Source organism: Astatotilapia calliptera, chromosome 1, assembly GCF_900246225.1.
Source record: "Astatotilapia calliptera chromosome 1, fAstCal1.2, whole genome shotgun sequence".
NCBI classification, from domain to species: domain Eukaryota; kingdom Metazoa; phylum Chordata; class Actinopteri; order Cichliformes; family Cichlidae; genus Astatotilapia; species Astatotilapia calliptera.
Window position 1 is genome coordinate 40,089,440 of NC_039302.1, and position 23,120 is coordinate 40,112,559.

The 23,120-nt window shown below is 41.4% G+C and overlaps 1 protein-coding gene across 1 annotated transcript in view; it reads left to right on the plus strand.

The window, feature by feature from the left end:
* prmt3 (protein arginine methyltransferase 3) overlaps positions 1-23,120 on the plus strand; it is a 65,277-nt gene that overhangs the window by 27,491 nt on the left and 14,666 nt on the right. Inside the window, exons 11-13 of the mRNA XM_026177820.1 lie at positions 2,671-2,749; positions 15,520-15,707; positions 19,593-19,679. Of these exons, the coding sequence (XP_026033605.1) occupies positions 2,671-2,749; positions 15,520-15,707; positions 19,593-19,679 (354 nt within the window). The remainder of the gene's footprint in view (positions 1-2,670; positions 2,750-15,519; positions 15,708-19,592; positions 19,680-23,120) is intronic.

Genomic DNA, 23,120 nt, shown 5'->3' on the forward strand with positions numbered 1-23,120 from the left:
TGAAAAGAAATATGACGGGAGGGCAGATGGGATATTGCACAGGAATGAGCAGCAGAAAATTACAGTATTGTACTTTTAAATATAAATATCAATAACTTAAATATAAATATCAATAACCTACACCTAGAGTGAAGCATTTCCAGAAAGAAGTGAAATGCCATCATTTGTACTTGGTGTGGATACACTGCTCTGTCATCACAAACAGAGTGAATCGTGTTGCTCTTGGAGCTATTAAATCCTGACCAACTGTTACCACTGTAATCTAGGAAAGAGAATGTTTCAGAGTTGGTTGACTCTATACAGTGTTTGTTAGAGCTGTGAAAACAAGAGAAACAGCATTTACTGCAAGATTACTAGCTATTGCATTAGCTTTTTGAGCAAGCTGCAGCCTATTAAAAGTCACTTAACTGAGGCATTATCCTTACTTAGTGGACCAGGGACATGTAGTTACTTCTCTGGGAAGGTAAACGCTAAGTTAGTGTGCAGATTACAGTGAATAATCTTCACTGCCTGGCTTTTAACTTGTTATAGGCCCATCATATGCTGCATAATACAATTTTATTGTCTTACTAATAGCCCGGGATAACTTTTAACACATGTTCACCGATGGCTTCTTGTTGCTTAAAGTTTTCTTGTCAGGCAAACCTAAATACTGAAGCCTTATTGTCCTGTGTGAACTGAAATAGACCAGTGTCTCCATGTATTTTTTATTATTTGGTCATTAACATCGCACACAGCAAAATCTCCAGTGTTAAATTAACACTGGAGAGTGTCTATATGGGTCCACACCTCTGAGTGTTAAATACAACACTGTTGACAGTGTTATATGTTTAAAAGTAACCTAGTCAGTTTTGAAGATTAACAAAGACTAACACTGAGCAGTGCTGATTTTCTAACACTGGAAAATAACTCAAAATGTTAGAAATATTCCAGTGTTAGAAAATCAGCACTGCTCAGTGTTAGCCATTGTTAATCTTCAAAACTGACTAGGTTACTTTTAAACATATAACACTGTCAAAAGTGTTAATTTAACACTCAACAGTGTTGTATTTAACACTCAGAGGTGTGGACCCATATAGACACTCTCCAGTGTTAATTTAACACTGGAGATTTTGCTGTGCAGATGTATAAGTTAGGGAGGTGTGGTAGTTGATGTTGGAAGGACATGCAAAGCGGCCAGCGGTGTGGCAGTGGTGTTGGTGTGGGGGTCAGTAATTTTGGAGCATTGTTGATGATAAAAACAAGGTGTGACTGCTTTCAGGCATCTCTCTCTTATGTCCTCCTTCCTTCAAGTGAACCAGTGTCCCGTGAAATTGGGCTCTAAATTACAAGACTAGTGTGCTCTGTGCAAGGGGTTTAAAAACGACTCGCTCTGCAGCTAAGGACATTGACTGGACCACAACAGTCAGCAAACAGGCGATCCGCAGGCCTGACTTTGGTTTGAGACTGGTGTAGTGTTGATAAAGGGAAACAATCTCTCTGTTTATCTCCTTGTGGAGGATGTGACGGTTATATCTGTTTCATCACTGTCATCATTATCAGCGTCAGCCCATGACAGAGATGGTGACGATTTTGGAGTTCCAGTTATAAATCAGAGCTATTTCCCTGTTCGTCTCCCCCACCTCTTCTACCTCCAGCGAGAGATTGTCTTTATTTGAATAATAAGGCTCTTATCTCAGTGAGTTGCTATTGTGCCGGCCACTGCATTTCCTCAGTATCACTCTGTCTTCTTCCCCTCTGTTTTGTCCTTAATCATACATGCCTACTAACCCACACACACACACCGCTCATTCACTTTTTATCTTCTGTCCTGGACCTCACCTCTCCTTGTCCCTCTTTCCCTCCACTGAAGGTAATATAGAGATACTGGATTCTTAAACATAAATCAGTCTGTTTTTTCCAGAAGTTTTTCCATCATATTGAGTTCACACTACAGATTTAATCAGCTGTCTCACTTGTAGAGGACTCTTCACTATAGTGCTAGCAAGCCATTTCTGAAATATTAAACTGCCCATCAGTTAAATCACAGCACAATTGAACTTGGTAAAAGACAAACTCAGGCATGTAAGCCTTAAAATGTTGAGCTTAAAATACAGATCTGAAAGCAGTCATGGGCGTCTTCATTCCTGAGAAAGTCAGTCAATGCTTTGACAGCTTTGAAAAGACTGTCGTGGATCATCAGTTACAGGATGTGCATGTACTGATTTGTCTCTGCCTCAACATCCCAGATGGAGATGTAACCTCCCCATATGTTTGAACCCGCCCAAATCATATGCTGAAAAATAACATACCGAAGTGGCCAGGCTTTTCTGATTGGTTGATCCTTTGGTTGGACTGGCAGTAGGTGGAAAAGGCCATTTGTCAGCAGTATCTGCCACTCAGGTCGAAGCCAATAAGATGTGGACAAAAATCTATTTCAGCATTAATGGAATAATACCACGGTTAATGTGCCACCTACTGGAGCAGAACACAAGGTCAACCCGAGGTCAGATCCATGGATGCTGGGTTGCAGATATCCCTTGATTCACAGTCATGGCCATGTCAGATTAAAAAAAATAACCCTGCCATGAACTCCTTGAGAAACATGTTCTAACCTCTTTTTTTGTTCATTAACCCCTAACTCTAACTTTAAGATGTTGGGATAGTGATGTGTATTTCCTCTCCTCCTAGGGTTACTTCTTGCTTTTTGAATCCATGTTGGACTCTGTCCTGTATGCCAGAGACCTCTACTTGGCTGACGGGGGCTCGGGTACGTCACATCTTCTGTTGCGTTAAGTCATCATTACAAGATCAAGACAGCAGAAAGGATGGTTACATCACAGCCAGTTGTTAGGCTAATGATAGGATTACATTGAGAAATGTTCTTCAGAGAAATGGGAGTGCATGCGAATGTGTTAATCACTCAAAACTGAGTGTGTGTGTGTGTGTTTGTGTGTGTGTGTGTGTGTGTGTGTGTGTGTGTGTGTGTGTGTGTGTGTGTGTGTGTGTGTGTGTGTGTGTGTGTGTGTGTGTAACTTTGTAATTCCTGTTTCAGACTGAGACCAAAGGGATGCAATTGAATTCACAGGCCAGTTTAATTTTACTGTGGACGTATCAGTGTCAGCCAGTTAATGGAAGTCATCAGTGGCTATTATATTAACAGGGATTGTTTGGATTGGTTTCCTTCTATTTTTTACTTATGTCAGATGGTACACATTGATGCAGAGTTTGGCCTCCAAACTTTCGATTTTTGCCTCAGTAGCAACTTGGTTAGGTGTTTTTAGGATATTTGGGTCAAAATGATTGGACCTTATAATGGAAACTACAGCCTGACACACATGGAAAGACCTCTCTCTCAGGTCACCCCACCCCTGCCAAAGTCCCAATTTAATGACATGTGCCAAATGTGAGGGAGCTAAAGAACGGTTCCACCACAGTGCCTTTAGTGGCTCTTGGGGAAATGAGAGCGAGGTCTCACATGCACACACATGTACACACATGTACACACACAGAGGGACAGCCAGAATGCGTATAGAGACAGATCTGTTAGTGAGAGAAATCAGACAAGTGAACGTTTGAAGTACGTGAAGCAAAGCTTAAAGGTCAAGATAACGTATGGTTCATCATGAGCCTTATGGTCATAGCACAAGCTGCTCTCATTGCCTCTACTGAACCGTCGCTCCACCAGAACTGCAGAATGTCAAATGAAAACACTCAAAAACAAGAAAAACATCTGACAGCAACATGGACTTAAAGCAGTGGAGCATTTGAGTGTCTGTCTGTAATGTCATCAACAGGATATAAAATCCAAAGTTAACCCGAGGTACCCTCATTTAGATTACTTGCATGTAACAGCAGCGTGATTAAGTGACTTTTGTTTTCCCATAAATGCACTTCTCATAGTTCATTATCTTCTACACTTACCTACAGACAGCTCAATCAAGTTATTGCATGTTACTTTTGACAAAGTAATTCCAGCAGCATGTTCCTCCCTGCTCCCATTGTGGCTTCACTATTCCCAAAGGAGTTTTTAGGAGTTCATTGCTTAGATATAATAATAATGAATAATAAAACACGCTAGGAGGGACAAATGATGGTAATTATTTTTGTGTTATAAAAGTATTTCATGCTTTTTCATTTTTGGCTCTCTCAGATATCTTTGATTTGATAAACTACAGTCTGATCAGCCTGGACAAGATTGTGAGCTAATGATTTACTCGGCTTTCTGCCTTTATGAAGCCGGGTTAACGGTTCTTTCCCCGAAAACTGTAAATGAAGTCAGCAGAAGATTGCTAATAAATGGCTAATTTGGTATGCAGGGTGCCAGACACTAAAAAGAAGTTAGTTACCTGTGACAGTAATATGAGTGGAGGCTTCCCTCTGTGGTAAACATCCCCAAGGCAGTATTTGTGCAAATAAACACTGCAAATATTCTGTATAAGTACAGCTAGACAGCACCTTAAGCTGTTCAAATTTACCAGTATTTGGCAATAGTAAAGTTGTTGTGTCACCTTAAATTGATCAACTTCTGTTCTCGAGTTTGTTTTAAGATTTTCAGTGTGTGTGCACGTCTTAGCTGAGTTATTAGTCCAGCCCTGCAGCACTGCTGCTGTATGTGTGTTTAAGCTACATTAGAAGAGAGTTACAGCAGCTCTCTCATTCTCCCCACTACATTAACCTCCCCTTCATCCTTAAATGTGTCCCTGCTTGCCTGGCGCAGCACAGCGTCCAGGGAAAAGGGATCTGTTTTGTCCCATGCTCCCTCCCACACCGTCTTTCCCTCATTCACAGCCGACCAATGGGGGAGATGGTGAGAGAAGGAGAGAGAGGTGGGGGGGTAGGCATGGAGGGGGCATGAGAAATGGGCTGCGAGCAGTGAGTCGAGAAGGACGCAGATGTCAAAGCCATGAATCTGGGGACGCCCCCCCCGGCACGTTTCTTTCTCAGCTATTCCACAATACCCCCTCCTTTGCCCATTCATCTCTCAGTCTTCATTTCTTTTTCAGTCTTTCTCTCAGACCATCAGTCCAGATTCTGCCCAATCAGCACCTCTCCCCTCACCTGGCCCTAACTCGGTTCAGTAATCAGAGTAAAATGAAGTGACAAGTCCAATGTTTACGTGCCTATGTGTTGGTGAAAATGTGTGTGCACAGTCATTAGGTATAGTGACACTCACAGGGTCACAGGCAGGCTTCAGCTAATAATGAGAAGCCATGAGATACCCATCACTGAGCTGTCACTATCCATTCACGCATTTTATAGCCTGGTGGGTCGAAGGTCATGTGAGACTGAACACAAACACGTATGCCAGCAACAATGATTCAAATGTGATAATTTTAAATCTATAAATATCTTCTGTGCAAAAGTTTATGGTATGCTTCACAGGAAAAACAAGGCCAGGTTTGTCACATTACACGTATATTACAATTAAACAATCCATTGCTTATAATATTTTATTCTTTACCCTTTTCTTTATTACATAAAGTACTTGATAAATTGATTTTGTTTCATGTTGTTTTTATGTTAAAAAAAATCTCAAAATATTGTCCTTTTTCCATCATTTCCAAGTGTTGCTTCATTCTAGGGTTTTGCATATTGGGACATAATAACAAAAATATTGTCATTACTAGGGATGGGTACGGTAGTAACCAGACCGAAAAGCAGCGCACATTTCGGTGCTTTATTTCGGTGCTTTTTTTTCCTGAGCTGTGATACACTTCTAGCCAATCATTTTACGTTTCCGAGGATAGTAGGCGGGGCCAGGTACGTACTTTCTTTTAGAGCAGAGCTAGAGATTAAAAATGCCCAAGGAGGACCAGTCAAAGTCTGGCTGTACTTCACAGCAAAAGATGCAAACTCAGCAGCAACAAGTGCTTTAAGCTGATACTGTGATACTGTCAAAGGAGGTAACACCTCAAATCCGATGAAACACCTGAAGACGCATAGCGTGTTTTTTTTTAAAAGCCCAGAAATGCGCCGTATTTTATAGCTTGCTGCGAGACCTCACACCGTGCACATCTACTGCGGGTGGGTTGCCTGTTATCAGACCCGGAGTTAGCAACATCCCCCAAAAACACGAAGAGGAGAGTCCTGGCCCCTAGCCCTGCCAGTGTAGCAGAAATGATGACGGATGATGATGCAGCAGCAGCCGTTCTTCTCTGGGCGAGTAGCTTAATGTTGTTCGTGTGTAATTTACGTTGAGTAGGCTAACCACGTTATTACATTAATGCATGTAAGGTGAACTAGCAAACATCATCATAGCTACATGCGGCTGTCTTCTTGTTTGATGGCAGATACTCCCTTCACCCTGGCCAAAAAGGCTAAAATGACCAAAGAAAAAGTGGAAAACAGTTAAACATGAGAGGTTTAGGACAAAGTTTGTGTTTTTTCCATTGTTTAAGCACTGCTTCCAGCCAAGAGTTATGCCATAAATCCCCTATAGCTGCAGAAGAGGCTAACATTGTTATCTTTTTACAAAAACCAGCTGAACATGAGAGGTTTTTGGACCAATTTTGTGTTCTCCATTCTTTAAGCACCGGTTTGAGCACCGTTTGAGCACCGGCACCGTTTCAAAAGTACCGATTTGGCACCGGTATCGGATAAAACCTAAACAATACCCATCCCTACTCATTACAGGTTCTAAAATGAGATACATCCTGAGATGAACAGCAGCACAGGATATTGCGTGATTGTTGCGGTTACCCTGTTTCATCCAAGTTCAGCTGTCCAACAGATGGCTTCAAATTTAATACTAGTACTGGTATACAGTGGAGTTCATGGTCTAGTCACTGATTGCGTAGTTCCTGTGGCTGCAAACAAGCCCAAATCATCACCTCTCCACCACCATGCATGTATGAGGTGTTTGTGTTGATATGCTGTGTTTGGTTTTCCCCAAATGTGGCGATGTGCATTTTGGCCAAACATCGTCACTTCGATCTCGTCTGTTCAAAGGACTTTGTTCTTGAAATCTTGTGGTTTGTTCAGATGCAAACCTAAGCTGTGCTACCATGTAGTTTTCAGAGAGAAGAGAAGTTTCTCTAAGAATTGCTCAGTTTGACCTTGGGGAGAATTTGGTGGGATGTCCACTCATGGCAAGAGAGGAACACATCTTGAATGTTTTTCAGTTGGGAATAATCTTTCTCACTATAAAACGATGGACTTGAAATTGTTTGTAAATGGCCTTATAGCCCCATTTGCTTCTCTAAGATCATTGCACTACATTTTTCCTCCTTGGCATTGTGTTGAATACTTCAGACGCACAAACCGAAAAACACCAAAAGTTTGCTTTCAAAGAGCTGCTCACACTTGCCTATGATCAGTTAATCAAGTGCATTTGATTGCGTCACTTCTCCATGTAGAAATGATTCCTATAGAAATTGTGAAATAAAGAATACGTGATGTAATTCATGTTTTGCAGGCCATCTGAAGTCGTATTTATCTGATTTTAAGACCTGTTAAGAACCAGATTATTTTTTATTATGTCGTGACATATAAAATCTTAGAACTCAAAGAGTTTGTTTTTCCTGTGATTGTTCATCATACAAATTTTTTTTAATCACTTTGCATTTGTTGCAGAGGAGAAATAAGTGACATGAAGATAATGTTAGTGTGACCTTTGTGTCCTTGGACGTGCGTTTGTGTGTCTGTGCGTGTGTGTCCCCTTGGCAAAGTCTAGTGCTGGACACGCCTACTGTAGCAGGGATTACCTCAAAGGTGACTTTGAGTACTTTGGCAGGCATTAATATGTCTGTCTGTGGAACAGCTATCCTGTACCAAAAACTCTTTACGGGTATATAGTTGACATCAAAACAAACCCCAGATGTATGTCCATCATGGCTTGAGTCACAAGGTGGTCTCTAGTTAGGTACTAAACATTGTTTATTTTTTGGTTGTTTGTTATAGATGTCTTTAGCACAGGGGCTGATACTTGCATTACTAGTAGCAGGAGTAGTTTTATATCCTCATGAGTGTTTTGAACTCTAGTTTAGGCCCTAGGCCTCAGTGTTGACTAATGTTGCTTCACAGTAGGAACAGCAATGGCTTCAAGCATCTCAGCTCTAACTTAATCACCAAGCATATTAGTCATCCAAAGAAATTTATTCAGATGTGAAAATACAATGACAAGACATTAACTCATGTTTAATGCTCATTTTGTGATGCAGATAGTTCATTTGATAGACAGTGTTATATAATTATAATACATCTTATAAGAGTTTTTTTCCTATGAGGCGGCAGGATATTGTAAAAAAATGTGGAAAATAATTTTAAAAATGTGCTTATTTTTTATCAGTAATTATTTTGTGTCAGTTAAAGTTTTGGGGTCACACCACAATCTTAAATTGCCTCAAAAGGCTACCATTTCATATGTTTCTGTAACAATCCTCAATCTGCTTTTCCACAAGTAATGAATCAGTCGTAGTCTGGGATCACACCGATTTTAGCTTTTTCTCCCTCATTCTTTATCACACAGCATAGTTATCAGTGTTGCTGCTGAATGAGAGAGAGAGAGCGAGAGCAGGCAAGTGCAGGCAGACTAACACTGTTATTGATGCTGTGGAACTTTCATTAGCACCTAAAGTAATGAAAGGGATAATGGACAGAAGGAAGTTGTTGGTTGTGTTTTTTTGTTGTTGTGTTTTTTTGTCTTTGTGTCTGCTTGAAGGGGAAAATTAGTTAACTATTTTTTCCCTCTTCTTTTGTAAAGTAATTTGTGCAGTAGAGAAACTTGACTCATTAAAACTTGGACTGTCAGGAGAGTGTCTCAAATCTCACAAGTTTAAGTCTTTTTGGATGCTCATGCTTCCTATGCAGTTTCTTGGTGGACAGCAGTAATATTTAGATGTTGGTGGACAGAAGTTATCCAGTGCACAATGCTAACTTCTTGACAAGATATTTCTTAGGGAACTCTGTGCACAGAACTGTGAGTGCAGTTTGAGTGCTGCTACTTAATGGAGATAAAGCATTAGTACTTGACTTCTTTTATGCTTTCAAACTGAAAGTTTGAGTGAATTTCATTTTTGTGGGAAACGTTTCTGAAGAGTGGAGGCTAGCCATGGTTTTGGAATTGGATGTGTGTCCACACCCTTTGTCTTGAGCCATTTAGTATTAAAGTAAAGTGTGAAGAATGAAAGTAGGACAAAGTGGTAATCAGGCCAGTGTTTTGTGCACATGTGATGGATACAGTCATTAAAGGAGCTTCATGAAATTGATGCAAAACTCCACACCCCCAGGATCTTAAGGCGTTCTCTGATTAAATTTGTTGAATAGTTTGTGAGTTATTAAATTTGCTGACATTAAGGATGTCTCATCACAGAGAACAGACATTTATGGGAGCAGATTTTTTCACTCTCTCCTTTAGTTGTGATTAATGATCTTTTGAGTGGAGTAAATAAAATCCCAGAATATTCTCTCATTGTTGTCTGGGCAGCCTTCCAAGTGTTCAGGATACAGATTCAGTGTCCTTCAAAACTGTGGACAGTGATACATATGTTTGATGCTGTTATTTTACTGGAGTGTGTTTTGTATTGTTCGGAAAATTAGAGCAACAGTTAAATTCAATTTAAATGCATTACCAACTGAGGAGGGGCATATCACTGTTTAAAATGCTTTTGGGGGATTTATCCTGTTTTTTTTTTTACCACATGGGGATCCAGTACGGACTCTTTATGCCGGCGAGGCGTGATTGCGAATGTCGCTCAGGTGCATCTGTCTCCCCTGCAGCTGGCGCGCAGATCATGCCCCACCACAGACTCCTATGAGCAAGTGCTTAGGTGACAGTGGGAAGGAAAAACTGCCCTTTAACAGAAAGAAATGTCCAGCAGAACTAGGCTCAGGGAGTGGAGCCCATCTGCTGGAACCAGTTGGGGGTGAGGGGAGGAAGACAGGGCAAAGACACACTATGGAAGAGAGCCAGAGATTAATAATAACTAATAACTGAATACAGCGAGGTGTATAAACACATAGTGAGCGAAAAAGGTGACTGAAATAGACTGCAAACAGGGTGTAGCATCAGCAGACAGGGTGCCGCAGTCAACTTTAGTTGGAAGATGCTGACTTGTCTACAAACACTTGTTAACTACTACAGGGAGTGCAGAATTATTGTATATACATATACATATATACATATATATACATATACATATATATACATACATACACACACACACATATATACAGGGAGTGCAGAATTATTAGGCAAATGAGTATTTTGTCCACATCATCCTCTTCATGCATGTTGTCTTACTCCAACTGTATAGGCTCGAAAGCCTACTACCAATTAAGCATATTAGGTGATGTGCATCTCTGTAATGAGAAGGGGTGTGGTCTAATGACATCAACACCCTATATCAGGTGTGCATAATTATTAGGCAACGTCCTTTCCTTTGGCAAAATGGGTCAAAAGAAGGACATGACAGGCTCAGAAAAGTCAAAAATAGTGAGATATCTTGCAGAGGGATGCAGCAGTCTCAAAATTGCAAAGCTTCTGAAGCATGATCATCAAACAATCAAGCGTTTCATTCAAAATAGTCAACAGGGTCGCAAGAAGCGTGTGGAAAAACCAAGGCGCAAAATAACTGCCCATGAACTGAGAAAAGTCAAGCGTGCAGCTGCCAAGATGCCACTTGCCACCAGTTTGGCCATATTTCAGAGCTGCAACATCACTGGAGTGCCCAAAAGCACAAGGTGTGCAATACTCAGAGACATGGCCAAGGTAAGAAAGGCTGAAAGACGACCACCACTGAACAAGACACACAAGCTGAAACGTCAAGACTGGGCCAAGAAATATCTCAAGACTGATTTTTCTAAGGTTTTATGGACTGATGAAATGAGAGTGAGTCTTGATGGGCCAGAAGGATGGGCCCGTGGCTGGATTGGTAAAGGTCAGAGAGCTCCAGTCCGACTCAGACGCCAGCAAGGTGGAGGTGGAGTACTGGTTTGGGCTGGTATCATCAAAGATGAGCTTGTGGGGCCTTTTCGGGTTGAGGATGGAGTCAAGCTCAACTCCCAGTCCTACTGCCAGTTTCTGGAAGACACCTTCTTCAAGCAGTGGTACAGGAAGAAGTCTGCATCCTTCAAGAAAAACATGATTTTCATGCAGGACAATGCTCCATCACACGCGTCCAAGTACTCCACAGCGTGGCTGGCAAGAAAGGGTATAAAAGAAGAAAAACTAATGACATTGCCACCTTGTTCACCTGATCTGAACCCCATTGAGAACCTGTGGTCCATCATCAAATGTGAGATTTACAAGGAGGGAAAACAGTACACCTCTCTGAACAGTGTCTGGGAGGCCGTGGTTGCTGCTGCACGCAATGTTGATGGTGAACAGATCAAAACACTGACAGAATCCATGGATGGCAGGCTTTTGAGTGTCCTTGCAAAGAAAGGTCGCTATATTGGTCACTGACTTGTTTTTGTTTTGTTTTTGAATGTCAGAAATGTATATTTGTGAATGTGGAGATGTTATATATCAGAATCAGAATCAGAATCAGAATACTTTATTGATCCCTGGGGGAAATTATTTTTTGTTACAGTGCTCCATTTTAAACCAACATTAAGACAAGACAGACAATACGCTAACTAAGAATAGTACAATATATACATATATATACATACATACATACATACATACATACATACATACATAAGTCACTTATAAATAAATATTTGGAAAAGAAACATGTGTAGCTGTAGCAGCAAACAGTGTGTTAAGTGGATGCGTTGTACAGGGAGATGGCCACAGGCAGGAATGATTTCCTGTGTCGTTCAGTGGTGCTTTTCGGTAATCTCAGTCTCTCACTGAACGAGCTCCTGTGGCTGACCAACATGTCATGGAGTGGGTGGGAGGTGTTATCCAACATTGTCTTTATCTTGGACAGCATCCGCCTCTCCGACACCACCTTGAGGGAGTCCAGCTCCATCCCCACAACATTGCTGGCCTTACGGATCAGTTTATTAAGTCTGTTGGCATCTGCGACCCTCAGCCTGCTCCCCCAGCATGCAACAGCATAGAGGATCGCACTGGCCACAACAGACTCATAGAAAATCCTCAGCATTTTCTGGCAGATGTTGAAGGACCTCAGTCGCCTCAAAAAATAGAGACGACTCTGGCCCTTCCTGTAAAGTGCTGTGGTGTTTTTAGCCCAGTCCAGTTTATTGTCAATGTGTACTCCAAGGTATTTATAGTCGTCCACAATGTCAACACTGACCCCCTGGATTGAAACAGGGGTCAAGTGTTTCCTGGTCTTCCTGAAGTCCACGATCAGTTCCTTGGTCTTTGCCACGTTGAGCTGCAGATGATTCTGCTCACACCACGTGACAAAGGAGTCGACCACAGCCCGGTACTCTGTCTCATCATCCCTGCTGATGCATCCAACCACCGCAGAGTCATCAGAAAACTTCTGAAGATGGCAGGTCTCTGTGCAGTGGCTGAAGTCTGTGGTGTAGAGGGTGAAGAGGAAGGGGGAGAGGACAGTCCCCTGTGGTGCCCCTGTGTTGCTAATCACCTTGTCAGACACACACTGTGGGAGACGTACATATTGTGGTCTTCCTGTCAGGTAATCAACAATCCAGGACACCAGAGAAGCATCCACCTGCATCGCTGCTAACTTATCACCCAGGAGGGTCGGCCTGATGGTGTTGAAAGCACTAGAAAAGTCAAAAAACATGACCCTCACAGTGCTCGCCGGCTGGTCCAGATGGGTGTAGACACGATTGAGCAGGTAGATGATGGCGTCCTCTGTTCCGAGACGAGGCTGATAAGCGAACTGAAGGGGATCCAGATGTGGTCTTACTATGGGTCGCAGCTGGTCCAGGATGAGCCTTTCCAGGGTCTTCATGATGTGGGAGGTCAGTGCCATGGGCCTGTAATCCTGGGGGCCACTGGGACGAGGCGTCTTTGGTACAGGGACGAGGCATGATGTCTTCCACATCACCGGGACCCTCTGCAGACTCAGACTCAGCATAAACAGTTTATGAAAGACTCCACACAGCTGGGGGGCACAGGTCTTGAGGACAAGGGGACTCACTCCGTCTGGTCCAGCAGACTTGCCTGAGTGAAGTCTCCTCATTTGCATCTCAACCTGGTATTGAGTGAAGGTGATGAGGGGTGTCAGGAATCTCACAGGAGGCAACATGTGAAGAGAGAGGCTGGCACAGTGGTGTGGCTCTGGATTCCAGGCTGACTGCAGGTGAGGTTGTGGGGGTGGGAGCAGACACTGTGGTGTCGAATCTATTGAAAAACAGATTCAACTCATTGGCTCTATTCTCACCTCCCTCAGTTCCCCTGCTGTTGGTTGGCCTGAATCCAGTGATGGTCTTCATGCCCCTCCACACCTCTCTCATGCTGTTCTGCTGGAGTTTCCACTCCAGCTTCCTCCTGTAATTTTCCTTAGCCTCTCTGATCTTGTCCTTTAGTAACACCTGGATCTTCCTCACCTCCTCTTTGTTGCCCCCTCTGAAAGCCCTCTTCTTGTTGTTGAGGAGGGCTTTGATGTCCTTAGTCACCCACGGCTTGTTATTTGGGTAACAATGAACAGTCTGAGCTGGAACAATGGAGTCGGTGCAGATTATATTGGTTTCACTGGTGAAAATAAATGATTGAAATGGGTATATATTTGTTTTTTGTTAAGTTGCCTAATAATTATGCACAGTAATAGTCACCTGCACACACAGATATCCCCCTAAAATAGCTAAAACTAAAAACAAACTAAAAACTACTTCCAAAAACATTCAGCTTTGATATTAATGAGTTTTTGGGTTCATTGAGAACATGGTTGTTGTTCAATAATAAAATTATTCCTCAAAAATACAACTTGCCTAATAATTCTGCACTCCCTGTATTTATGCATACAAATAACCAAACATCAAGGCAAGCTGTGTAGCCACACAATGCACAATTGCATCAAACTGACATTGAAGTATGTCAACTAAAGTTGCTGCCTGAACAAAAATAAAGTGAAACACTGAAAGTAGTAACTTTTATAAGAAATAAATAAAAACTAGTAGGCCCAAGTCCCATACAATCTCAAAATGGCTCAACAAAACATGGTTCCTGCAACCTCTCAAAGGTTTTTAGCCAAAAACACCAGCCTATTGACATGATCAGGCTTCAGGGATGCACGCAGGCAGTTGACAACATTTCCACCAGTGCTGAAGAGCCTTTCTGATGAGGCACTTGTGGCTGGGATGCAAAGATATTTCTTTGCCAGGATGGAGAGTCGTGGGAAGTCGTGCATCATATTCAGTAGGAATTAGGCCTACTCACCTATGGCCAAATGGGTTCTTTTTTGGGTTCATTGAGAACATGGTTGTTGTTCAATAATAAAATTATTCCTCAAAAATACAACTTGCCTAATAATTCTGCACTCCCTGTAGCCGAGCAGGAGTAAAACTTGGAAGTAGTGCAATTGAGACCAGAAATGGAGAACATCCGCCTTCAAAGTAAAAGTTGCATGTATTACTGTAGCCAACAACTTTTTAGAGATTTTACTTTGAAGGTAGACGGTCTTCATTTCTGGTTGTTATCGTACTTTTCATACTTTCACTACTGGTGAAAGAGTAATTTAGGAGTGCTTGCAGACAAGTCTTCATCTTCCACAAAAACTCTGAGCAACCACAGCAATCTGCTTGCAAATAAAGTATTTGCAAAGAGGTTTTCAGTCCAGCACTGTGTTGCTCTTTGTGAATGCCATCATTCCAGCAACGACTCACGAACTAGTTGTGGGGATACTCAAAAAGATCTAAGTGGCAACCATGATAAGAATTTGGGGAATTTCTATTTGTTTGCTCTCTTATACCAAATGTTATCAATTCCGCTGACTCCACCCACAACTATAAGTGCAAGTGGTCAATTCAGCTGCATCTCATAGGGTACACAGCACCATCCCTTACCAAAGCGATGCACCACCCATCACAGGAAGATCCTCACACATTGATGTTGTGTTTTGTATTTTAAAGTATTACATCGTGGTATGTTGTATATTGTGAATGCACTATTACAATATTCATAGTTCAGTATTTATGAGATTGTGCCTTCTGTAAAGCAGTATGTATGATGAGTAAACAAAGATCAATAGCTACATTAAAAAACTAAAAGCGAGAAAGAATATTTTATTTAATCTCTATTTGACGTAGTTGTCTCCTCATTTTTAGTGTTGCTCTATTGCGTGCCTTTATCATCATCCTTAAGCAATATTACATCAGTCAAAGAGTCTGAAAGCTGAAATATAGGCAAGATTTAAAGTAAATATTAATAGATCGATGAAAAAGCTCAAAGTGGCCAGGAAGAGAAAGTATGCATGTGCTGAAGGATGAGCAACTGTTGTCAATCTTTACAAGGTCAAGAAAGGATTTGAAGGAATATTCATGTTATGGAAAAGAGATATAAGTTAAGTGTCTTTTGTTTTGGTTTTTGGCTATTTGACTTTAGCCCAAATTTGGCAGTTTCTCTGCTGGATGTGAGTGTTGAGGCTTACTGATCAAACAGTGGTGATGCTGTTTTACTAATTTTGTTCATTTGTTTGTTTCGCTTCCTCACAGTGTACCCAGACCTTTGTAACATCAGCCTGGCAGCTGTGGGTGATGTACAGAAGCATCAAGACCGCATTGCATTCTGGGATGATGTATATGGCTTTAACATGACATGCATGAAGAAGGCTGTGGTGCCAGAGGCTGTGGTGGAAGTGTTGAAAGCAGACACACTCATCTCTGAACCTACAGTCATACAGGTAAACATTCAACCTTCTGTGTAGCTCCTTTGCAAATCCAGTGGCAAGGCTGATATTTAAAAGTAAAAGTAATGTCCTTTACCAAATAAAATGACAATACAACCTGAATGGTTGGCTTGTCTCTGTATTTATTTGGGGTTGTTTTTGGCTGGACACACAGTAGATAATTAAACGTGACTTGTCAACCAAAATAACTACTAGAAACTTTTTGTCTCTTTAAGTTAAACTCTATTTTTTCTCTTTATCTGACTTTGCACAGATATTTTTGATCAAGCTTACAACTTTGACTTTTTTTATTGTTCTGCCTTATTTGTGTTGCAGTGATTAGAGAGCAGATATTCAATTTTGTCTTCGTTTGATGACACGAACAAGTAAAAATGTTCTGCAGCAATACACCTGTACACACAAATGGGAGAAATAGAGTCTTCAGGGCTCAGGCAGTTAAAAAATCGACAGAGAACGAGAGCTGCAGTTAGCTGTATAGAGAGATAGGGCCTTATAGCTTGTGTGTGTATGTGCATGTGTGTGTGTGGTGATGCTGTAGAGCTGGGTGATTGATCTGTCTAATCCTTTTTTAAGTTCTTCTTAAGGAAACTTCATTACTCTCAGCACACTGAGGACAGAGTAGTTTTAGCTGTGCTGGTGGGAGAGTGGTATACAGAGAATATGCAGATAAAGACACAAGGAGTCTCATATCTAAGAACACCTTTTGTGGATATATCTCAGAAGGATTGCTCTTTCCTCTTTTCTCTAATACCTTTTATATGTGGGATTTTTTTTTGCCAGTTGGCCTGTTTGCTAAGTACCGTGTCCTCCACCCATCTCAGAATGTGATGAATGAGGGTAGAACTTGATGTAATGGAATTTGAAACCTCTAATCGATAGTTTCTCCCCTCCAGTGACAAATAGACAGCCCCTCTGCCCAAATTACAAGGACTCCCATCTATTGCCTCCCTTTGATACGATCCAATAACATTCCATTAAAGCTGGCTGCTACTCCGGAAAATTGAGAGCCCTTTCATGGAATTATATATTCCAGCTAAGCAGATAAGTTTTTTTTTACTCACAGTGAGAAGAGATAGCAATGTTCAATCTGAGCAATGTTTAATTTGCTCCCTTTAAACCTGCCTTATGTTATGCAGTTGTTTCCAATCATAAATAGCTTAAGAAGTCATTTTGCTCCTTGGTATTCCAAATTGTTTCTTAAGAAAAGCACAATGTTTGCTACATACAATAGGGGAAATCATTATTCGATTCCCTGCTAAATTTGTAAGTTTGCTCATTTACAAAGAAATTAACAGTCTCTCTAATTTTTATGATAGTTTAATTTTAATAGAGAGAGAGAAAAAATGCAAACAACATAAACAAACAAACAAATCAAAAAACACATTACATAAAAGTTACTACCCAGCCAGAATTCTGGCTTCCACAGATTGGCTGTGTACCCAAAGGTTACAATTAATCACTTAACTACAGATACTACAGATCTCAACTCGTATGCTTAAAGCACTGTCCACAGTTTCTTCCATGCCAACATCTCCACCACCATTGCCAAGAACACAGAGCTGTCAAAGGGCCAGGGACAAGGTTGTAGAGCTACACTAGGCTGGAATGGGCTACAAGACTATCAGCAAGAAGCTTGATTAGACAAATATTGGTGCAGCCTTTTGGAAATAGAAGAAATATAAACAATTTCAGTCTCCCTGCCTCATGGCGTGAGGATGATCATGAGAAAGGTGATGGATCAGCTCAGAACTACACGGGAGAAGTTTGTTGATGATCTGAAGGCAGTTGAGACCACAGGCACCAACTACACCATCAGAAACACTACACTGTAATGGATTGTAATCTTGCAGCGTCTGCAAGGTCCTTCTGCTCAAGAAGGCACATGTACAGGCCTGTCTCAAGTTTGTCAGTGAATATCTAGATGAGTCATAGAAGGCTTGTGAGACAGTGCTGTGATCACAGGAAACCAAAATCAAGCTCTTTGGCATGAACTTGACCCGCTAAGTTTAGAGGGAGAGAAATGTACGACCCAAAGAACACTATCCCCAAAGTCAAGCATGGAGGTGGAAACATTATGTCATGGGGATGTTTTTCTGCTAAGGATACAGGATTACTTCACTGCCAATAGATGGGACCATGTCTTGGAAGAGAACCTCCTTTCCACAGCCTAAACAGTGCTGATTGGTCTTCCGGTGTGATAATGACCCAAAACATACTGCCAAGGCAACAAAGGAGTTGTTAAAGAAGAAGCACATCCAGGCCATGGAGTGGCCTAGCCAGTCTCCAGACCTCAGTCCTGTAGAAAATCTGGAGAAGGAACTGAAACTTCAAGTTGCCAAGTGGCAGCCAAGATATTCTGCCTCTCTCATTTCTTTTTGAGAGAGCAAACTTACAAATTGAGCAGAAGACCAAATAATTATTTTCCCCACTATAGCAGTACAACTTGTTGGGTCTGCGCTTCCACAGGCCCCGCTGGTTTAGAAACTTATTCCCGTTAACAAAGCAAGGAAGCAAGATGAACAGCTTTAACTGGTTTTTACTTGCTAGCAAGGGAGGCTGGTTGGAACCAGGCTCTTGGAGCTAACCGCTCCTCACCTGTCTCCTAGCCAACTTCAAATAAACAGCCTTCCTTGCAGTCTTTTATTCTGAGAACACAAGCATTACTAAACAACAAAACAGAACCCTCACATAGGATGTCCCATAATAAAACACTATAGCCTCCCCCACCAGCAGACTGGCTGGGGAGGTGGTCAGAAACAAAGGAATGTCTTTGATCTTTGGTCTTTAGTCTGATCTAATTCTAGTATCTGAGTGATGAATGTAAAAACAATATCCTCTATTTTTGAGTCCTCGCAATCGCTAAAATGAACAAAGAGAAGTGTTCTTGGCATGTACTCAATTTTCTGCTTTTGGCTCTCAGCTTCCAGTTACTACTGAAAGCTGTAGTAAGTAAATTGTCACAGCCCTAATTAGTCACCATAACTGTTATAAAGTAACATGATTCATTTAACTGATCTGGGTGCTCAGTGGGAGAGTGTATCTAATTAGAGTTGCTATATAAATAATGTCGGATGATTGTCAGAATGCTGTAGAGGAAAGTCATTTTTCCCACCCTTGACAGGATAATAGACAGGTGCAGGATATGATTTAGGAATCATTTCCTCTTTTGTGACAATTGTAGGCGATAGTACCCTTTAAAGCGCCCTTTAACTGGGCTGCAGTCAGCTATTTGTCTCCAGTAGGGAGACATTTTTTGTTTTTTTCGGCCAGCTCGAGTTAGTCAAAATATAATTACTTTCCAACTTTTTCCTAAGCATATATTTGCATGAGATTCCTAACAGAAATGCAATTTATTTAAAAAAATCACCATTTATAGTGAGTGAAATCATAGCTTTGTACCAAAAAAACACAGTGATGGCAGGAAAATATGCCAGTTTTCAATTTGCCAGGCAGTACCTGAACAAAGCACTGATGCTAACATGTTCGCATTGACTTCTAAAACACAACATAGATTAACAAAGGCATCATGTACAGCACATTTAATTTTCTCAGTAAACAATTCTGTGTACAGGTATGTTATTTCCAACATGTCAGCATTGGTTCTCTCAGACATAGTGACAATAGAGAACTACTGGGGAGATTTTGTAAGATAGCCACACTATTATAAGAAATCTCTACTCGCCCAAACTTGGTGAAGAGCTTTGATTTGACCAACTCTGCTGTTATGAACAAACAAACTCTGTCACAGACTCTATGTAAAATTCAAAAGCAAAGTATACCAACAAGTTTTTTCTGTTATTCTTTGAATTACGTCACAGTTCACACTGTCATTATTATTATTAATCTTTTTTTAAATGCAGTTTTGCCTTTTCCCTACAGACAATTGACTGTAACAGAGTGTGTCTGTCTGAGCTGGAGTTTTCATCAGATTTCCACTTGAAGATAACAAACACCACAGACTGCACGGTAAGTCAGATATATACGTACTGGCTTTTGTTCATTTGTAGTCTGTCCACATGCTACACAAAAAGCCCCTGAAACAACATTGTACATCCGCAACCATTTATCAGAAATACTGCGTGAAAGGAACAAGGTGGTACAAACAGAAGAGATATCTGTCAGCACGTGCTGATATATTATGTCTCTGTATTGTCTCTCAGTTGGATGTTGAATAGAGTTTCAGCTTGAATTGGAGACACCAGGCTAATGTGATTTTGTATTGCATGCCATACAACATAGTCAGTGTACATGGCCTGCTTTGCTTTCCATGTCATACATAATTAATTATTTCATCACCCACAAATACTTTGTGGGTTAAAAACACGTAAGCACATATTAAAAGAGAGGATTTCAAAGCTAATCCAGCCTTGTTAACTGGTAATATTCAAACCACATTCGTGCATGTCCTTCCAAAAGTTTGCTCAACCTGTTAATTTTATTTATTTTTAGCACTCAAAGCACATGTGGAATGATGAGAACAACTGTAGTCCTGTGTGAGGCATTATCTGACTCCTAGTTGAACCTGTGAGTAGGTCAGCTTGACCAAAAACTTCAGTACAAAATTGAAGTGCATGGCACCAAAGCATGAAGAATGCTTTATGAGTCCATTTGGACTGGCTCTGGCAGCCACCATCAGCCCCTCCAGTCATGCCACCCAATTCCATGAACTTCCTACAGCATCACAGACACATTTCTCTCTGCAACACCAATAATAACCACCCAGCTAAAGAAGAGCCTCACTACTGTGGGCTTGGAGAGAAGTGATTTGTCCATAACAAGGCCTATTGTGTTGAAGCAGCTTTGTACTATGCTGCAGTGTTACCGCACTGGTGTATGGGTTTAATGGATAATCAATAGGTGGTTATTATCTGGCTTGTGCTCCCTGGGTAAGGCTGGTGGATTTAATGGGATTTGTAAACATCCTTTCATTTTTCCTGTCTTCTCTGCTCTGTAATTGAAAACATCCCGTTTCTATTTCTGGATTGTAAGTCCAGTCATGTTAGAGGTAACAGATGATAGGATCATACATTACGGAAGTGGTTTTTCAGTTTATTGTTATTTTTTGGCAATACTTTGTCCTGCTTTCTTCCTGTTGTTTCACATGTCTTATTATTCTCGGTTGCTGTGATGTATGTAGGAGGACAGATACTGTATGTGTGTGTACGTCTGATGTGTACAATTTATCGTTCAGTCATGCTTGTTTCATGTAGGGTTGTTTTGTTTTTTTGCATTTATAATGCAAGTACTCTAAGTGTCACTCGTGTAAATTGTAAATACCTGCCTTGAGTATCCAGCCTGCTTGTCTCAGGATTTACAGACGGACTGTTGCCCTGTGGGAGTAGCATGTTGTTACCATAAAGACACTGACCTGTAGTCAGTATTGGCCACAGCTCCTCAGTAGTAGTTAAGATTGGGGTGTGTGAAGGGTAAACTGCTCCTGGACCAGTGCTCAGGGATTGGTGAGGGAGAGCTGCTTCTCCTGTCCTGTGATGGAGCGCCTGCTTTTGTTCTCCTGTCGACAGTCCATTCATCAGCTCAGCCTGCCTAACCTTGCATTAAATGAACAGCACAACCCCTGCGTCTGCGCCGCTCACGCACAAGACAAATCCTTTCACTCTTGCTGTTTTTTCCCAGTCCCTTTTTCCTTTCCTCCCTCTTGAATTCCACACACTTTGCACCCTGTTTACATGCAAACGTTGAAATCTACCTGCTGCATACAAACTATATGTGCTGAAATTTTCATTAAAACTCTGACTGGTCTGGCATCTGTATCTTTTTTTTTGGCTTAACCCTCTAAAGCATTGCTGCCATCATGATCCATTTACCTAAACTGTAGAGTGAGTAGCAAAATATCTCACCCCCTCTCCTAAGGGTGGAAAAGATGAATGCTGATGGCATAGCAGGAGAGAATAAGTTTCTGTCTGTATTTAATTTTAACACTGCTGTCTCGGTGCTGCTGACATAGCTACTGTAGCGCTACAGAGAAAAAAAAGTGAGCAATCCATCTCTTACCTGCTTTCCATCAAATTTGAATTGGGTGTATAAGGGAGGGGGGGTGGCCTTCTGGACTGACAGGACAGGTACTCTTCAACTTCAAGGACAATTTTCAGAAATCCACTCTAACTCTTAACAATGCAGCACTATGCAGCATTTTGAGTTAAGCTATCAGTTGATTGTCAGAAAAAAACTGCCTTGGCAGGTTATTTCCACTTACAAATCATCATCAGCACACTGATTTATGCAAATGTCCTGAAAGTTACAGAGGAAGTGTTCTGAGTTTAAACTTAAAAGTCTGCATGTCTGTCTACAGAAGGGTAATACACGCAGCACTTTAATTGGCTAGATTATATTTGATTGAGGAAAAAAATGTGCTTAGAATGTGTTTTCCCTTCAAATAGCATTGTCTAACATCGATACAGTTCACTATTACTACTGTTATTATTATTATATGTGATCACAAAGTTGTATAAAGCTTGTTCTGGGCTCCCTCAAGTTAGGTCAAAGGAAACTGATATCCACCAGGTCCTTAACACTGATTAGTAGCCATAGTGATTCTAACAGTGGTAATTCTAGTATGTATTTATGAATAGTGGTTGTAACATTCAGCACTGACAGCATATAATGGCACTATTTCCGGTTCAGTATTTAAAAAGGGCATTTGCTGACCAATGCAATACCAATCTACTAAATTTGGTAAACCTGTTAATTAAACAAAATTGTGACCTGTATAAAATGAGTCAGTAAATACAGGATGTAGATAATTAAAAGAGCCTTTGGCCTGATTAGTGATTTAGAGCAGCCATTCCCAAAGTCAAGAGCGCTGCGGCCCTTCCAAGATATACTTAATTTCAAACTGAATTTCTCTTATTACTTGTTACTGTGTCCCACACTTTGGGACAAACAAATTAACAGTGACCAACGCCCAAAGGTAAAGGCTTTAAAGTGACAAAGCTGGAGTTTGTCTTCATGCCGTGTGACTATGCTATTTTAACATGCCCTCCACTCGTGCATTCATCAAGCACTCAGGAGCAAAGCTCAGCAGTGGAGCAAACAGTCGGTTTTGTACAGCTTGCCTCTCGACCTTCTCTAACTGTTACTGTAGAGCATCACGAATGAGGAACACCACCTGCAGGTGTGCTGACTCGTGCTCCACCTGAGCCTCACGGCTGCAGTTGAATGGCGAGGCTGAGAGGAGAAACGTAGGGGGAAGGGGGGAGGAATTCACAACATCTTGCTCGTGAGGTGGTCGTGCTTGAAGCCTCCACGCCTGGATAAACCCCATCAAAAGCGCATTAGCCCTCTATTCTCCCGCCCCCTCCCTCCCTCCACCTCACCGCCCCTTCCTTTCCGTCCTTTTAACCCACCCTCTCTTTTCATGCATCCCCCTCCCCACCACCGTATAATAGT